The 16,958-nt window shown below is 42.3% G+C and overlaps 1 protein-coding gene across 1 annotated transcript in view; it reads left to right on the top strand.

Moving 5' to 3' along the window:
* The window catches only part of slc35f6 (solute carrier family 35 member F6), a 35,952-nt gene that overhangs the window by 8,867 nt on the left and 10,127 nt on the right, over positions 1–16,958 (top strand). The window contains exons 2-3 of the mRNA XM_043685142.1: positions 8,677–8,749; positions 9,260–9,431. Of these exons, the coding sequence (XP_043541077.1) occupies positions 8,677–8,749; positions 9,260–9,431 (245 nt within the window). The remainder of the gene's footprint in view (positions 1–8,676; positions 8,750–9,259; positions 9,432–16,958) is intronic.

The following is a 16,958-nucleotide window of genomic DNA, read 5'->3' as shown; positions in this document are numbered from 1 at the left end:
GGCCACTGCAGTGGACAGCTGGAACTGACAACCAGAAGCGGCAGATACAAATCACTATAAATGCCAGAGGAAACATTGCAGAAGTGCTTCACAGGAGGCTCCCAAACAGACTGTCACCTAGATGGGATGAAACGTCTGCAACACAAATTCCCAGCTTGGTGAACAGAACCACAATGAGCACCCAAGCTACAAATATTCTCAACTTTGTAGCAATTCTCAAAAGCAGCTCCTTGTCACTTCCTGAATGTCAGTTTGGGACTGATCATAAATTCCCAGCCAGTGAAGTTGACACTCCAAAAAGGAATAAAAACTCCATAGACTATGGATAGATTAGCTCACCAGATAGGCCATCACAACAAGGACATGCTCTGTGCTTCAGGGTTGGCCAACTTTGAGTTGCCAGATTTGTAGAAATCCCTTGTATTGTGGTACCACACCATGTGACAGATGTATTTTCATGTGTCAAGAGGACTTTTCTCTGGTTAGTCCTTCCTACCAGGAATGTAAATAGCAGATATCAGTATGAACATAGTCTTGTGACTTCATATTATGAAGGTCTGGGTGTGTACACTACTGTGAAAGCTGGCAAGGACTGAATGTGTGCTGAACAACTTTCACAACTAAGTGTTATGTTTTTAAACAAATAGCTGGAGCTGTGTTGCCATGGTACAAATTCAGCCAACCTGTTTAAATTATGCCCCAAGAGACCAAAAACTAATTGTTTTATGTCATTAAAAAATTCAATTTCGGAGCTAGTCTGATGTTTTGGGCAGTACAACAGAGCACCAAAAAGTCAACTGATTAACCAAATACCCCTCAAAGGTACCTGATCATAAATTTGTGCAGCAGAAGACTGAGTCATCTCTTCTGCAATCAGCCAGCTGTGTAGATTCTTGAAGTGATCTTTTCCTTTGGTACATCTTATTGGGGCTTTTATAGGACTAGTATTGTAGAGTGGGAGGTTTGAGAAAGGAGTTTAGTTTTTGGGCTTAAATCACTATTTTAAAGAATAAAATTATTTGAGAAAATTCTTTGCCACTCAATTTAAGATTGTGGGCAGCGCAGTGGCACAGTGGTTAGCACTGCTGCCTCAGCGCCAGAGACCTGGGTTCAATTCCTGCCTCAGGCAACTGACTGTGTGGAGTTTGCACATTCTCCCCATGTCAGTGTGGGTTTCCTCCAGGTGTTCCAGTTTCCTCCAGTCCAAAGATGTGCAGGTCAGGTGAATTGGCCATGCTAAATTGCCTACCTTTAGGTAAGGGGTAAATGTAGGGGTATGGGTGGGTTACACTTCGGTGGGTCAGTGTGGACTTGTTGGGCCGAAGGGCCTGTTTCCACACTAATGTAATCTAATCTAATTAGTGCAAGGTGAGCTTTTGTGCTTGGCCTAAATTAGCGGGTTTTACCTGTGTTCTAATATTTAGGTGTTTGAATCAAAGCTGATAACTATCTAATGAGAGAATGCTGACCTGGAACTTGTATTTGTACCAATGCTATTGTTAAATCGCTTCAGTACTGTCGAGGCTTAATGGAGGTAATCAGTTTCCTTCCTTAATCTAAGAGAAGCACAAGGTCGAGGCTTATCATTGTGCAGACTGATGTATGCTGCCTTTCAGTCTGCCACAAGATTGAGGGGGATGAATGCTGAGTCTCCTACCAAAGGTGTCACTAAAGGGAACCTGTGGAATTCCACCATAGGAACAACCACTTGCAAGTTCTGAAAGTTTTTATCATTTTTCTCAACCTCCTGGAACAACAATATTTTGCTCCATTTTTGCACTGGTATTCCTGTTTTAACATTAAAATACAGATTGGTCCTTTGAGTTTGGACATGGAGCTAATGACTAATTGGTGGTTGGATTTTCTTCTCTGTACTGGAAAAGCCCTTGAATTTCAAAGCCACAATATGACTCATTTCCTCTTGATTTAGAGAACAGCAGTGCAAGTCAGCAATTGATCAGCTATATTATGCCTCACCTAAGGGTGAGTCAAATTGGAGTGAATGTTCCCAACACTTGAACTGGGGGTGGAAGGGATTTTATTAAAGATTCTGCATGTAATGGATAATGGGAAACTTCTAATGGACTTCCAAAAAGTCTGGAATTGAAGGTAAATGACCATCTAATATGGGTTGGATTGATGTTGACCTTCTCACTTACAGTAACCAGGAACTGCACCTCAGTCAAAGACAAGGCAGAAGTAAAACTTGATAGGTGTGGTAATTTAAATGGAACTAGATCAGTTTAGATCATCTCCTTTGGATGAGTTGTACCAAAGGGTTTGTTTCTGTGGTGTTTAGCTGACTAATGTAGCTGAATCGGCTACATTGTACATCAAATGTGTTCTAGTCCATATTTGTTTACCACAATACCATTCCTTTTGCAAAACAGTCCTAAAGATCCAGTCATGATAGAAGTGGCTTAATGCTCCAACTATTTTGAAATAAAGCTCCACTGAAGAACTGCTGGTTCCTCTGGTAAGCAGGCTCCAAGGTTGTGTTCTCACCTAGTCTATCATTTGGGTGAGTTTTGCAAGACCTTTCTTTAAAGGACAAATGGTGCCTTTTGTCAGGTGTTATGGTGCAACTATATGTAAAAGCTATTCCAATCTCAACTATCAAACTTTAGTGACTATAGAACATTTCATTGAATCTCAAACTTTCTTGATTGCTGCCAAAATGCTAACTTTCCATTAAATATGTAACTCCTGAATAACCATAGCCTAGCAACAGTTGGATATTGCCAAAATGATCACCATCAAACAATAACTTTGACTGCTTATGGAATTGAAAGACCACTGATTAAGTGTCAGATGTATGGTGAAATTGTTTGGTTTGTGCCTTAGACTCCTTTCCAACAGCTCAGTTTAAGCAGGGCTCTGAAGTGGGTTCAAAAACCCTAAAGGGGTGAAAGTATGATGCCAGAGTAAATCTGAATCTGTCCTCTTGTCAAGACCTGATTCATTCAGATGAAATGAGTTTAGAGCAGCCCATTCTATAAGCTGACAAGTGGTGAGATTTGCCATCCAAACATGACTTCAGACACCAATTCTCTCCAACACCAAATGGCCAATTCATCAGGAGGAATCTCTAACAAGAGTCACTTGGTTTCAATGTTAACTGCTTATCTTATCACAAATGCTGCCAAACCTAGTGTTCTCATTTTTCATTACAAATGTAAGGATTTCTTCAGGAATATCTCAACAGTACAGTACAGGCCCTTCAGCACTCATGTGCCAACCCTTTATCCTACTCTAAATCAGACTAACCTAAATACCCTTAATTGTACTATCTTTCTTGTGCCTAGGAAATTTAAGTGACTCCTGGATAATGTGTTAGACTCTACTACCACTGCCAGCAGTGCATTCCCCGCACCCACCATTGTGTCAAGAACCTGCTTCTGACATCTCTGCTAAACCTTCCTCCAGTTAATTTAAAAGTATGCCCCCTCAAGTCTCCGGCTATCCACTCTAAGCCTCTCATCTCGCACTTCTATGAAGTCACCTCCTCCATCTTCCAATGAGAAGCCTTTGCTCCCTCCACTTAAGACATGCCCTACAGTCCAGGCAGCATCCTGGTAAATCTCTGCTGCACCCTCTAAAGCTTTCTCATCTGAGACAACCAGAACTGAACATAATAATCCAAGTGTGATCTAAACTGGGCTCTATAGAGCTGTAGCATAACCTCGTGGCTCTTAAATTCAATCCTCTTGCTAATGAAAGCCAACACATGTCTTAACAGCCTTATCAACCTGGGTGGTAACTTTTGAGGGATTGATGAACTGTTCCTCCACACTACGAAGAATCCTGTCTTTAACCCCATTTTCTGCATTCAAATTTAACCTTTCAAAATGATTAACTGCACCCTTTTTCCAGGTTGAGCTCCATCTGCCAGTTATCAACCCATACTGCATCCTGTCAATGTCTTGTTGCAACCTATAACAGTCCTCCACACTATCCACAACTCCACCAACCTTTGTCATCAGCAAACTTACTCACCCACCCTTCTACTTTGTCATTTATAAAAATCAGAGCAGAGGTCCTAGAATGATCCCTGTGGAACACCACTGGTCACCACTCCACCATATACCATCCATCCACCACCACCCTGTCACCTATGGGACAGCCAATTCTGTATCTGGATAGCCACATTTCCTTGTATTCAATATCTCTTCATTTCTGAATGAGCCTACTGTGGGAAACATTGATTTCAGCAAGGCATTTGATAATGTATACCACATCCACTGCTCTAGCTTCATGTTTTGTCACAGCCTCAAAGAATTCAATAAGGTATGACCTGTCCCTCAAACCATACTGACCATCTCTAATCAAACTTTGCTTTTCAAAGTAATCAATCTTGTCTCAGAATCCTCAAACTTTGCCCACTACTGACTTAAGACTGGTCTGTAACTTCCAGGATTATTGCTATTCCCTTTAATTTGCCACCCTCCAATCATCTGGCAATACTCCAGTGGATAGTGAGGATGCAAGGATCCTCAAAGGTGCAGCAATTTCTTCCCTGTAGCAACCAATGGTATATTCTGACTGGAGGATTTATCTAGCCTTGTGTTTTTGAAACTTTCAGCACATCCTCCTCCCCAATCAACTTTGCTTCCTTATTCAAAGACCTCCCCTACCAACTCCAGACACCACTCTATCCTCTATCCCTGATTTGGCCCTACCCTCACTCTGGCTATCCTCTTGTCTCAAGTGTAGAATGCCTTGGGGGTTTTCCCTAATCCTACCCATTAAAGCTTTAAGTGCCCCCTTCCAGCTCCCCTAAGTCTGTTCTGTCTCCTGTCTGGCTACCTTCTAACCCTCAACCTCTGACTGATCCTTGCCACCTCCACTTTAATCATCCTCCCTCTCTACTAGATGTTCCACATCTCTTGTCACCCAAGGTTCTTTCAACCTAACATTCCATGCTTCAGTGCTGGACAGGTTTGTCTATCAGCAAGTGCTTCCTAAACTCCTCACTTCTGTTGTGGCTTTCCCTGAACATCTGCCAATTTAGGCACCCCAGTTCCTGCCTCAGCATTGTAAATTCTTCTTCCTTCCCCCCCCTCCATACTGTCTGCTTGTATCCCCTCATGAGTACAGTAAAAGTCAGTTGTGATTACTATCCCTGAAATGCTCTCCCACTGAGGTCTGTGAAGATACACAGGGCTTTTGGACTTCATGCCAGAAGGCATTTTTCAGTAAACTGTCTGAGATTCAGTTAATTTTAAATTTTCAACTGAGTTGGACAGATTCTTTTCAGTTTCTACATTGGGAGATAAGTTCTAACTCATGTTGACTTGAAATAGCAGCAGTTCCTTTTAAAGGTCTGGCTCCGTTCTAGTCTAATGGGTTTGGGCTTTTTCAAACACACCTGATGTAGTGTGAAGATCCTTACGGTAATAAGTATCTGGTTCCAGTCACCTATAACCTTTCACAACCACCCTGTCTCATCACTAAACTCATTTTGGATTCAACTTGCCAAGTTACCCTGGATCCCATGAGCTCTTACTTTTCAGTTACCAGCATAAAACCTTGATAAAGCCCTTGCTGAAATCCAAATACTACATCAAATGCCCTATCCTCATCCAAACACTTGGTCACCACCTTAAAATTCTACCAGACTTATTAGGCATGGCTTCTCTCTGACAAAGGTGTTGCTGACTATCCCTGATCAAATATTGTCTAAATGGAGATTAACTTTCTCCAATGTTTTCTTAGGTTAATTTCCATACAACTATTAGATCAGGTCACAAGACCAGTGAGTCTGTTCCACCCTGTGATGTCAAACCAATTAGCTGTCCTCCAATCCTCTGGCACTTCCTGTGGCTGTGGCCAGAGACCACTTTTAAATTGGGTAAGGGCCTCTGTCATTTCTTCCCTTGTCTTACAACACCCTGGGATATAACTGGATAGAGATGGACAAGTCCCCAGCTCTAAATCTGTCAAAGCCTCTAATGCCACTTGCTAATCAATCGGAATGTCACTCTCTTGAATGCTGTACTTTGCATTGTTATGAGTAAAGATAGATGTGACCTACTCATTTTAACACTAATGTTCATCATCTCCTTCTCATTGATTTTAATTGCTGCCTTGTTACCTAATAGGGCTTCCTTTTGTTTTGTCCCGTTTTTCCCCCCATCATTCTCCTCCTCCAGTGATGTCCCACAAGGATCAGTACTGGGTCTGCTACTTTTTGTCATTACAAATGACTTTGATGTGAATGTAGGAGGTATAGTTAAGTTTGCTGGGGCCAAAATGTTTTTCCCTGCTCCTTGGATGCTGCTTGACCTGTCTTTCAGCAACACTCCAACTCTGATCTCCAGCATCTGCAGACCTCAGTCTCCCAGTGAAGGTTAATTAAATACAATGGAATCCTGATCACTGGGCCAATGGATGGAGTGGCAGATAGCTTATCTAAATAAGCTGAGTTGCATTTTGGAAAAATAAATCAGCAGTACTCTTAATGGTAAAGTCCTGGAGTGTCTGAACAGAGACCTTGGAGTGCAGGTTCATAATTCCTTAAGTGGAGTTGCAGATAGATAGGATGGTGAAGGTGTTTGGTATGCTTTCCGTCATTGGTCAGAGTATTGAGTATAGGAATTAGGAGGTCAAATTGGGGTTGTACAGGACATTGGTTAGGCCACTTTTGGAACATTGTGCCATTCTGGTCTCTTCCTATCAGAAGGATGTTGTGAAACTTGAAAGGGTTCAGAAAAGACTTGCAAGGATGTTGCCAGAGTTGGATTTGAGCTATAGGGAGAGCCAGAATAGGCTGGGGCTGTTTTCCCTAGAGCAGCAGGGGCTGAGGGGTCACCTTCAGAGGTTTATAAAATGAGGGCCATGGATAGGATAAAAAGACAAGTGAGGGGAAAGATAAGACTTGGGGGGGCAACTTTATCAGAGGATGGTGTGTGTATGGAAGTGATGGAGGCTAGTACAATTATAGCATTGAGTCATCTGGATCACTATATGCATAGGAAGGGTTTGGAGGGATATAGGCCAGGTACTGGCAAGTGGAACTAGATTAGGTTAGGATAACTGGTTGGCATGGACAAATTGGATCAAAGGGTCTGTTTCCATGCTGTACATATCTGACTCTTGATATACTTGGGTTTCTTTCTAATCTTGCTTTCCAGTGTTTTAACACTCTTTGCCCTCTAGTTGTTTTCTTGTTTTCCTTGCACCTTTTGTCCTTTTCTAGGACTTCTGTTTTGCTGCCTTCTGCATGTCTTTCCCATTTTTTAATCCAGACTGTTGTGGTGCAGTGCATCAGTCTGGGTCAAGTTATGACACGCTGCCTCAAGTGGACCCAGTGACACAGGTTAATAGATCATGACCTCTTTCAACAACCTGCTTTTGATGGCTGAAAGTGGTGTCCAGCTGCTGACTTGCATGTAATACACTTCTCCTCAAGTGAAGACTCTAGTGGTACTTGATGGTTCCAGTCATGAATGGATTGAGTTTTTTTGTTGATCAGGTGTGCTCTTGTGCTGGGTCAGCCTCAAATGGCAACAGCTGATCAGGATTTGAGGGGGTGGAATAGTGTGGGAGCAATAGCCCCTCTGTGAAAGCAGGCTGTTTGACCCACTTAGTCCACACTGACCTGCAGTGTGTCCCCCAGACCCACCTACCCATCCTTGTACTTCCCAAGACTAATCCACCTAGCCTACCCATCCCTGGCAATGATAGGTAATTTAGCATGACCAATCCACCTAATTTGCACAGCTTTGAGGAAACCAGAGCACCTGAAGGAAACCCACAATGTGCAAACCCCTCAGCCACTTGAGGGGGAATGGAACTCTGATCCCTGGAGATGAAAGGCAGCAGGGCTAATCACAGCTATTCTGCCACTTGCCTTGTCCCAGTCCCATGAGTCCAGAGATTTACATCTGCCTACTCAGCAGTTTGCCGAGCAGTGCCTTGGAATAATTGTTTCCAATCACCTTGTGTGGAACAGACTTTCAATCCAAGAAAACTTTTTTGCTGATGCATTTGAAATATTCAGACATGTTGCAAAATCTTGTAGCAGAATAAGCAAAATTTGAACATTACATCTTTCAAGACTGTAGTAACGATTGCTTTTTAAATTCAGCTGCTGACCAAGTGATACTTTCATGGAGAAGTATGATGCAGTTAAGTCAGCTGCCTAGCTTGCTTTATGACCAGTGAGTGCAGCATGGATACTTGCTGCTGACCAGAGAACTATGGTATTTGTTGTTGGAAATGCTGTTTTGGAAATTTTTCACTTAGAACTTGCATTTGAAGTGGTCTTAAGACTTTATTCAGTTTACGAATGAAAGTATACATGCTCAACACAGTAAAGAATATTTCTTCAACCATGGTAGTTCCACCTAGGATCCCTGAAGCCAAGGCAGCCATACTCAGTCAAATCATCAACTAAAGCATGATTTTTCATTTCCTTTAAATGATGAGACCATTTTTCCCCTTCGTCTGTCTCCTGTCTACTTTTCAGCAAGGTAATGGAAGTTTCCCAGTATTGGGTTGTATTGTTTGTCTTGACTTGCTTTTTCACTTGAGGGTAGTTGTTAAACCTTCATTTTTGTACAAAACAGGTTAAGATTAAGTGAGTCTCCATTATTTTCTAACTTGTAAGACAAGCCACACTCTTGCTACAATTGATCAAGCAATGAAAAATTGAATTTTTTGGACTTTCTCCAGGTGGGCTGATGGATTTAGTGCCAATGGTTGCAATGGATCACCAAAACATCTGTTTGATCATCCTTTCCTTCAGGTGAGTAGGCATTATCAGCATTACTGAAAAATCCTCTTAAATCTTAGCAATAATATCAGAACTAATTTGTCCAGCTTGTGTTTTTAAAAAATCATGCTTGTCAAGCAAGCAGAACAATCCCTCCAGCAGTAAGTATTGATCTGTTGTCAGTTTTTTCCCTTGTCTTTGACCTTCGTCACTGAAACAGTGGCTTCCTGTACCCTACTGACTGACCTTTTCATGACATTGCCCCACATTCTCTCTACTCCCATATCCCAGCTGTTCTGTCCTCCATTTAATCAAGATTTTAGCTTTTTTACTTTGGGGTCTGAGGAAAAAAAATTCTGAATCATAACTTTGCTTCTGTCATCTGCCCTCAGATTTGCCTAAATGTAAGGCAGTTGGAGCCTAAATACCAACTGAAGGAGATTTTGTGAAGTGGAAGAAACTCTAGGGAATTCAACTGAGTGAGGGGCAGGACAGGGAAGTAGCTTTTCTCACTTACCACCATTATTTCTTGTCTCCTTTCAGGCAGTGGGAATGTTTCTTGGAGAAGTCTCCTGTTTGGCTGTATTCTACATACTTGTATGCCATGATCGAAGAAAACCAGAACCCCAAATGGCTTCTGCAAAGAAATTCAACTCTTTCATTTTCCTACCCCCTGCACTATGTGACATGACAGCCACCAGTATTATGTATATTGGTAAGCATTACTGACCTGACTCTTCCAAGGATTTTTGGTAAATAAACCAAAATACTCAGATCAAGAATAATTAAATATTAATATTTCTTTTGGCATTTTGGTGTAGTTCCACTTTCAATCAGTTAAATTATCAAAATTGAGTACACTAGTCAATTTAAGTATTGCCACCCAGTTAGACTTCAGTTACATTATAACTGATAGAACATTACAGCATAATACAGGCCATTCGGCCCTCTGATTCCATAGGTTTGCGCAACAATCTGAAGTCTAGCTCATCGTTGTCGATGTACAGCATAGAAACAGACCCTTTGGTCCAACTCAATCTAGTCCCACCTGCCAGCACCTGGCCCATATCCCTCCAAACCCTTCCTATTCATATACCCATTCAAATGCCTCTTAAATGTTGTAATTGTACCAGCCTCCACCACATTCTCTGGCAGCTCATTCCATACAAGTACCACCCTCTGAAAAAGTTGCCCCTTAGGTTTTTGTTATCTTCCCCTCTCACCCTAAACCTATGCCCTCTAGTTCTGGACTCCATGACCCCAGGGAAAAGACTAATTTATCCTATCCATGTCCCTCATAATTTTGTAAACCTCTAAGGTCACCCCTCAGCCTCTGACGCTCCAGGGAAAACAGCCCCAACCTGTTCAGCCTCTCCTATATAGCTCCAATCCTCTAACCCTGGCAACATCCTTGTAAATCTTTGTTGAACCCTTTCAAGTTTCACAACATCTTTCTGATAGGAAGGAGACAAATTGCACACAATATTCCAACAGTGGCCTAACCAATGGCCTGTACAGCTGCAACATGACCTCCCAACTCCTGTACTCTGACCAATAAAGGAAAGCATACCAAACATCTTCACTATCCTATCTACCTGCGACTCCACTTTCAAGAAATATTGAACCTGCACTCAAAGGTCTTTGTTCAGCAACACTTCTGAGGACCCTACCATTAAGTGTATACGTCCTGCTAAGATTTGATTTCCCAAAATGCAGCACCTCTCTCGTCTGAATTAAACTCCATCTGCCACTTCTCAGCCCACTGGCCCATCTGGTCCAATCCTGTTGTAGTCTGAGGTAACCCTCTTTGCTGTCCACTACACCTCCCAATTTTGGTGTCATCTGCAAACTTACTAACTACCTCTAGTGCTCGCATCCAAATCAATTATCTAAATGACAAAGGAGAGCCCAGCACTGATCCTTGTGGCACTCCACTAGTCGCAGGCCTCCAGTCTGAAAAACAACCCTCCACCACCACCACCCTCTGTCTTCTACCTTTGAGCCAGTTCTGTATCCAAATGGCTAGTTCTCCCTGTATTCCATGAGGTCTAACCTTGCTAATCAGTCTCCCATGGGGAAACCTTGTCAAACGCCTTACTGACATCCATATAGATGTCATGTACTGCTCTGCCCTCATCAATCCTTTGTTACTATTTCAGAAAACCCAATCAAGTTTGAGACGCAATTTCCCACACACAGCCATGTTGACTATCGTGAATCGGTCCTTGCCTTTCCAAATACATGTACATCCTGTCCCTCTGGATTCCCTCCAACAACTTGCCCACCTGTGAAGTCAGGCTCACCAGACTGTAGTTCCCTGGCTTATCTTTACTACCCTTCAATAGTGGCACCACATTTGCCAACCTCTAGTTTTCCAGCATCTCACCTGTGACTATCGATGATACAAATATCTCAGCAAGAGGCCCAGCAATCACTTCTGTAGCTTCCCAGAGTTCTCTGGTACACCTGATCAGGTCCTGGGGATTTATCTACTTTTAACTGTTTCAGGATATCCAGCACTTGTAATCTGTAATCTGGACACTTTGCAAGATGTCACCATCTACTTCCCTACAGTCTATATCTTTTCCACAGTAAATACTGATGCACAATATCTCCCACATTTTCTGTGGCTCTACACAAAGGCTGCCTTTGTGATCTTTGAGGGGCCCTATTCTCTCCCTAGTTACCCTTTTGTCATTATTTGTCAAAACCCTTTGGATTCTCCTTAATTCTATTTGCCAAAGCTATCTCATGTCCCCTTTTTTGCCCTCCTGATTTCCCTCTTAAGTATACTCCTACTTCCTTTGTACTCTAAGGATTCACTATCCTGTCTATACCTTTCACATTTTTTTTCTTAACCAAACCCTCAATTTCCTTCATCCAGCATTCCCTATACCTACCAGCCTTCCCTTTCACCCTGACAGGAGTATACTTCTGGATTCTTGTTATCTCATTTATGAAGGCTTCCCATTTTCTAGCTGTCCCTTTTACCTGCAAACATCTGCCTCCAATCAGCTTTCAAAAGTTCTTGCCTAATACTGTCAAAATTGGCCTTTCTCCAATCTAGAACTTCAACTTTTAGATCTGGTCTATCCTTTTCCATCACTATTTTAAAACAGAATTATAGCTATCCTACACAATTCAACTTGCATCCATATGTTTATCTAATGACTATTTAAAATGCCCTCAGGTTGGAGATTCTATTACTGTTGTAGGGGAGCAGAACAGTCTCATTATGTAAAGAAATTACCTCTGACATCTGTCCTAATATCTATCACCCCTCCATACAAAGCAATGTCCCCTTGTGAGCTGTCTGAGGGGGAAAAAAGCTCAGTCTCCCTACCTAGCCTTCTGATTATCTTGTCTCAATTAAGTCACCTTTCAACCATCATCTCTCCAACAATAAGTCTCCAGTCCCTCAGCCTTTCTTCAGACCTTCTCTCCATACCAGGCAAATTCTAGTCCATTTCCTCTGAACCCTTTCCAAAGCTTCCACATCCTTCCTTCTAATGCAGCGATCAGAATTGTACACAATACTCAAAGTGCAGTTGCACCAGAGGTTTGTACATGGCTCTGACTCTGAAACTCAATCCCTCCACCAATAAAAGCTAACACCCAGTCTTATCAATCTGGGTGGCAACTTTCAGGGTCTATATACATGGGCACTCAGATCACTCTACTCATCTACACTACCAAGAATCTTGCCATTAGCCCATAGCTTTTTATTCCCATTGCTCCTTCCAAAGAGAATCACCTCCATTTTCAACATTAAACTCCATTTGCCACCTCAGCCCAGCTCTGCAGCTTACCCATGTCCCTCTGTAACCTACAACATCCTTTGGCACTATCCACAACTCTAATGACCTTAGTCATCTGCATTTACTAACCCATATTGAAGGTTCAAAAGTATCTGGTTTCTAACGAATTAGAGGTTGTTTACTTTGTGTTTTGCCTTCTGTGCCTGTTTGCAAATGTGCAACCTTCTTTGCTTCTCTCCCAGCTAAGAGGTTGAGAAAACCTTTAAAGTTGGTATTGAATTACTAAGGGTGAAGCTAAGCCCTACATTTGGATTTTTGTCCTCTTGAAATTGTAAAGAAAACTAACTTGGAGACTGCATAGATTCAGTTGCTCTTCTTAACCAAAGAACTAATTCTTTTAGAGGAAACCAGCCGTAGAAGTAGATAGAGGAAATTCCCTAAAGAGAAATCCACTTCAGATTAGATGCTGATGTTGTCTCTTTTTTTTTTTTTTGGTGGCATGTGACTATCATGGCAGCAGTGGTTAGCACTGCTGCTTCATAGTGTCAGAGACCTGGGTTCAATTCCTGCCTCGGGCAACTGTGTAGTTTGCACATTCTCCCTGTCTGCATGGGGTTTCCTCCAGGTGCTCAGGTTGTGGGAGGAAACCAAAGTGCAGGTTAGGTGAATTGGCCATGCTGAATCGCCCATAGTATTAGGTGAAGGGGTAAATGTAGGGGAATGGGTCTGGGTGGGTTGCACTTCAGCAGGTCAGTGTGGACTTGTTGGGCCGAAGGGCCTGTTTCCACGGAGTAATCTAATCAACACCTGTCATCTCCTCACCAGAGGTGATATGGGTAAGGCTACACCTTAGACCTGAGCTGTGACGTGCAGTTGGGCCCGAAGTGAAAAGAACAGTCTTTCAGTCGTGTCTGAAAGATTTTGGTGGACTGAATGTTGCAGTAAAGAATAAGCTTGTATTGTCAGCTGAATTAAGCTTTAGGTAGAAGTTTATTGTTTAGACTAAGCGTAACAATAGATCTCTCTCCATGATTACTAATGACAAGCCTTTTGGTGTTTTAAAAAATTTTAATCTTGTTATCTCTTTCTTGATTCTTCCAGACCATGTATAAAGTCAGCTGCTTAAAGAGGAAATAGTCTTAATGTCATTAGTAATGTTGTCAAATGGTGACACTTCAATTCAACAAAAATATGGACTTGCAAGAGTTTAATGGTGAAAGGTGTCAATTGTTCTTGAACCCATCTGTTTATTGACTTTTTTGTTGGAAATTTCTACATGTCACTGTAGACTGGACGGATGTCAAGAGCCAAATGGACTGGACAGAATCTCAACTCCCTGACACATGGCAGTAATTTGGTTTGATTTACCCACTTTTTGTACATAGAGAAGTTGATTCAGATTTTTTCCTATAATCTGGTAGATGTTGGTGCTGAAAGTGTTGCTGGAAAAGCGCAGCAGGGCAGGCAGCATCCAAGGAGCTCATGCCCAAAATGTCAATTCTCCTGCTCCTTGGATGCTGCCTGACCTGCTGCGCTTTTCCAGCAACACATTTTCAGCTGATATCCAGCATCTACAGTCCTCACCTTTCTCCTCCAGATAGATGTTGGTGTTTAGTTGCACTCTAACCAAGCTGTTACAGTATAAGTTTTCAGAATATTGTCAAGGAGTACATGCCTTGTCATATCCAGTGCCTTTTGCCACTTCAGATGTTTCTTGGAAATAAGTGTAAGACCAGAAATTGATACTGAACCCCAGAAATAATCTGTCCAGAGATGGATCATCTACTTAATACCTCCTGGCTGATGGTAGATATTTCAGTTTCATCTTGGCACAGATTGGCCAAGCACCTCCTGAGACTAGTATTTATGGAGCTACCTCCTGAGGGGCTGTGGTGATGCCTGAACAGTCAATGTCAGCCTGTTGCTCAACTGGTCTGAGAAAGTTCTCTATTTTAGCATTATTCCCCAGATAGTAGCAAGATGAACTTTGCAGTCAGGTTGGCAAGCTGTGGCATCCTGAGTAGATGCTATTAACTTAAGCTTTTGAGACATTTTAATAGAACAGAATTGCTCGCTAACTCATTTTGAGTAGGAGTCAATCACATGGCTCTAACATGTTGGAATTTACTTTTCATTTTTAAAATGGAGATGTTAGCATTTAGCCATTTGATTTGATAACCAGTGGTTCTCAACTGGGGTTGCATGGAGTATGTCTGAAATAAATGATTGACTGACTTATTTGTTGAATTGCTTTGTCTTTAGTTTCTTTGAGTACGTAACTTGAGCTGTTATACCAGATTTTATTCTTGATGACAACTAGCAATATTTAGCAACAAAATTGTTTTTTTTCTTTTAAAGACTTGTATCCCTAGTGTGAACACTGAACTTTAACCAGTTTTGCTTTTCTCCCCTGCTGTTCTAATGTCTGATCTGTGTGCATTTTAGTCCATCAGAATTGGAATTTTTTGGCCTGTATGACTCAGTACCACAGCACAACTGTTACCAATGAATCACTAACAGGAAAGCAAATTAGTGAATGCTGATCAAACATTCACTAATCAAAAGACTGCATTGAGAAAACCCAGTTGCTGCTGTAACAACAAATTTTCTTAATCCTACATTCCAGAAGTAGATCCATCAAGTCTAATTCTCCAAAGATCACACCCAGACACCTCTCCCTATCCCCAAAACTCACACATTTTAACCATGGCTAATCCAGAGTCTACACATCCCTGGACAGGGCAGTTTGACATGATCGATCCACCTTACTCTCTCATCTTTGGACTGGGAAGAAACAGGAGCACCCAGTGGAAACAGACACATGCCAACTTCAGTCTCCAAGACTGGAATAGAACCCAGGTGTCTGCTGCTGAGGCAGTAGCACTAACCACTGGCCCACTATGCCCCCCTTCTGTTTTAACTCGTTTCCTGTATTAGTGTTCATATTTTACTACTATGCTGTGGGTGAAAATGACTAACACCTGAAATGTATTTTGATTTGTTCCTGCAGGTTGCAGGAAATTCAGTTTCCTTGAAGAGGTTGGGTGAATGTAACTGATTCCAGGACGATTGCTGATCTAAATTGAACAGCATTAACTTGAATGTACAGTTTTTGATCACCTGGCCACCATCCTCATTAATATTCAGTTGTTTTCATGTGTTGTCTACTTGGCCACCTTTTACCAAAATAAAAGGGAAAGTGATGCTGTCCTGGGGTCCACCATTCTATCCTCATAGCACTAAATTTTCTGACTGGGCAGACTTCGTTTCTACAAATGTATAGTGTGCAGAAGTATCTTTGGTAATAAATATTGTTACTGTGGGAGGATGGCAAAACTAAACATAGCTAAAATCCAACGAGATCATCGATCAAGTTGAACAATGGCCTAAACCAAGCATCCATACTATTCTGCTCCTGTGGTTAAATGTTTGGAGTAGTAGATAAATACTCAGATCTAAACTTTATTAGGGAAATAAGCTTAGCTTGTGGGGAAGACCTGTTCGTAGCTGTATCATTTTAAATTTTCTAAATAGTGATAGTTATTAGAGGAGGCTTGTGTTCTATAAAGACTGCATCCATCAGGTATAGTCCTAGCCCCCTTCAGGGAAAATGTTTAAGCAATCCATTGCTGTGCAATGAAAACTAACCTAGACTTTACAATTGACTATTTTTATAGTTCAAGATGATAGGTAATCTAAACTGAGCAACTTGGTACAAATCTTAAACAGGAGGTAGCCATGGGCACCCACATGGGCCCCAGCTATGCCTGCCTCTTCATAGGATATGTGGAACAGTCCATCTTCTGCAGCTACACTGGCACCACCCCCCACCTTTTCCTCCGCTACATCGATGACTATCGGCACTGCCTCATGCTCCCACAAGGAGGTTGAACAGTTCATCCACTTTACCAACACCTTCCACCCTGACCTCATTTACCTGGACCGTCTCAGACTCCTCCCTCCCCTTCCTAGACACCTCCATTTCTATTTCAGGCGACCGGATCATTTACTATAAAACAACCGACTCCCACAGCTACCTAGACTACACCTCCCACCCTGCCCCCTGTAAAAACACCATCCCATATTCCCAATTCCTTCATCTCTGCCACATCTGCTCCCAGGGGGACCTGTTCCAATACCGAACAACCCAGATGGCCTCCTTCAAAGACTGCAATTTCCCCCCAGATGTGATTGATGCTCTCCACTGCATCTTCTCCACTTCCCTTCCACCCTTGAGCCCTGCTCCTCCAATCGCCACCAGGACAGAACCCACTGGTCCTCACCTACCACCCCACCAACCTCCATATACATCGTATCATCCATCGTTTCTGCCACCTCAAACAGACCCCACCACCAAGGATATATTTCCCTCCCCTATCAGTGTTCCGAAAAGACCACTCCCTCCATGAGTCCCTCGTCAGGTCCACACCCCCCCACCAACCCAACCTGCAACCGCAAGAAATGCAAAACTTGCGCCCACACCT

Source organism: Chiloscyllium plagiosum, chromosome 3 (genome assembly GCF_004010195.1).
Source record: "Chiloscyllium plagiosum isolate BGI_BamShark_2017 chromosome 3, ASM401019v2, whole genome shotgun sequence".
NCBI classification, from domain to species: domain Eukaryota; kingdom Metazoa; phylum Chordata; class Chondrichthyes; order Orectolobiformes; family Hemiscylliidae; genus Chiloscyllium; species Chiloscyllium plagiosum.
The sequence above is the reverse complement of the archived record's forward strand: the minus strand, read 5'-3'. Positions and strand labels throughout refer to the sequence as shown.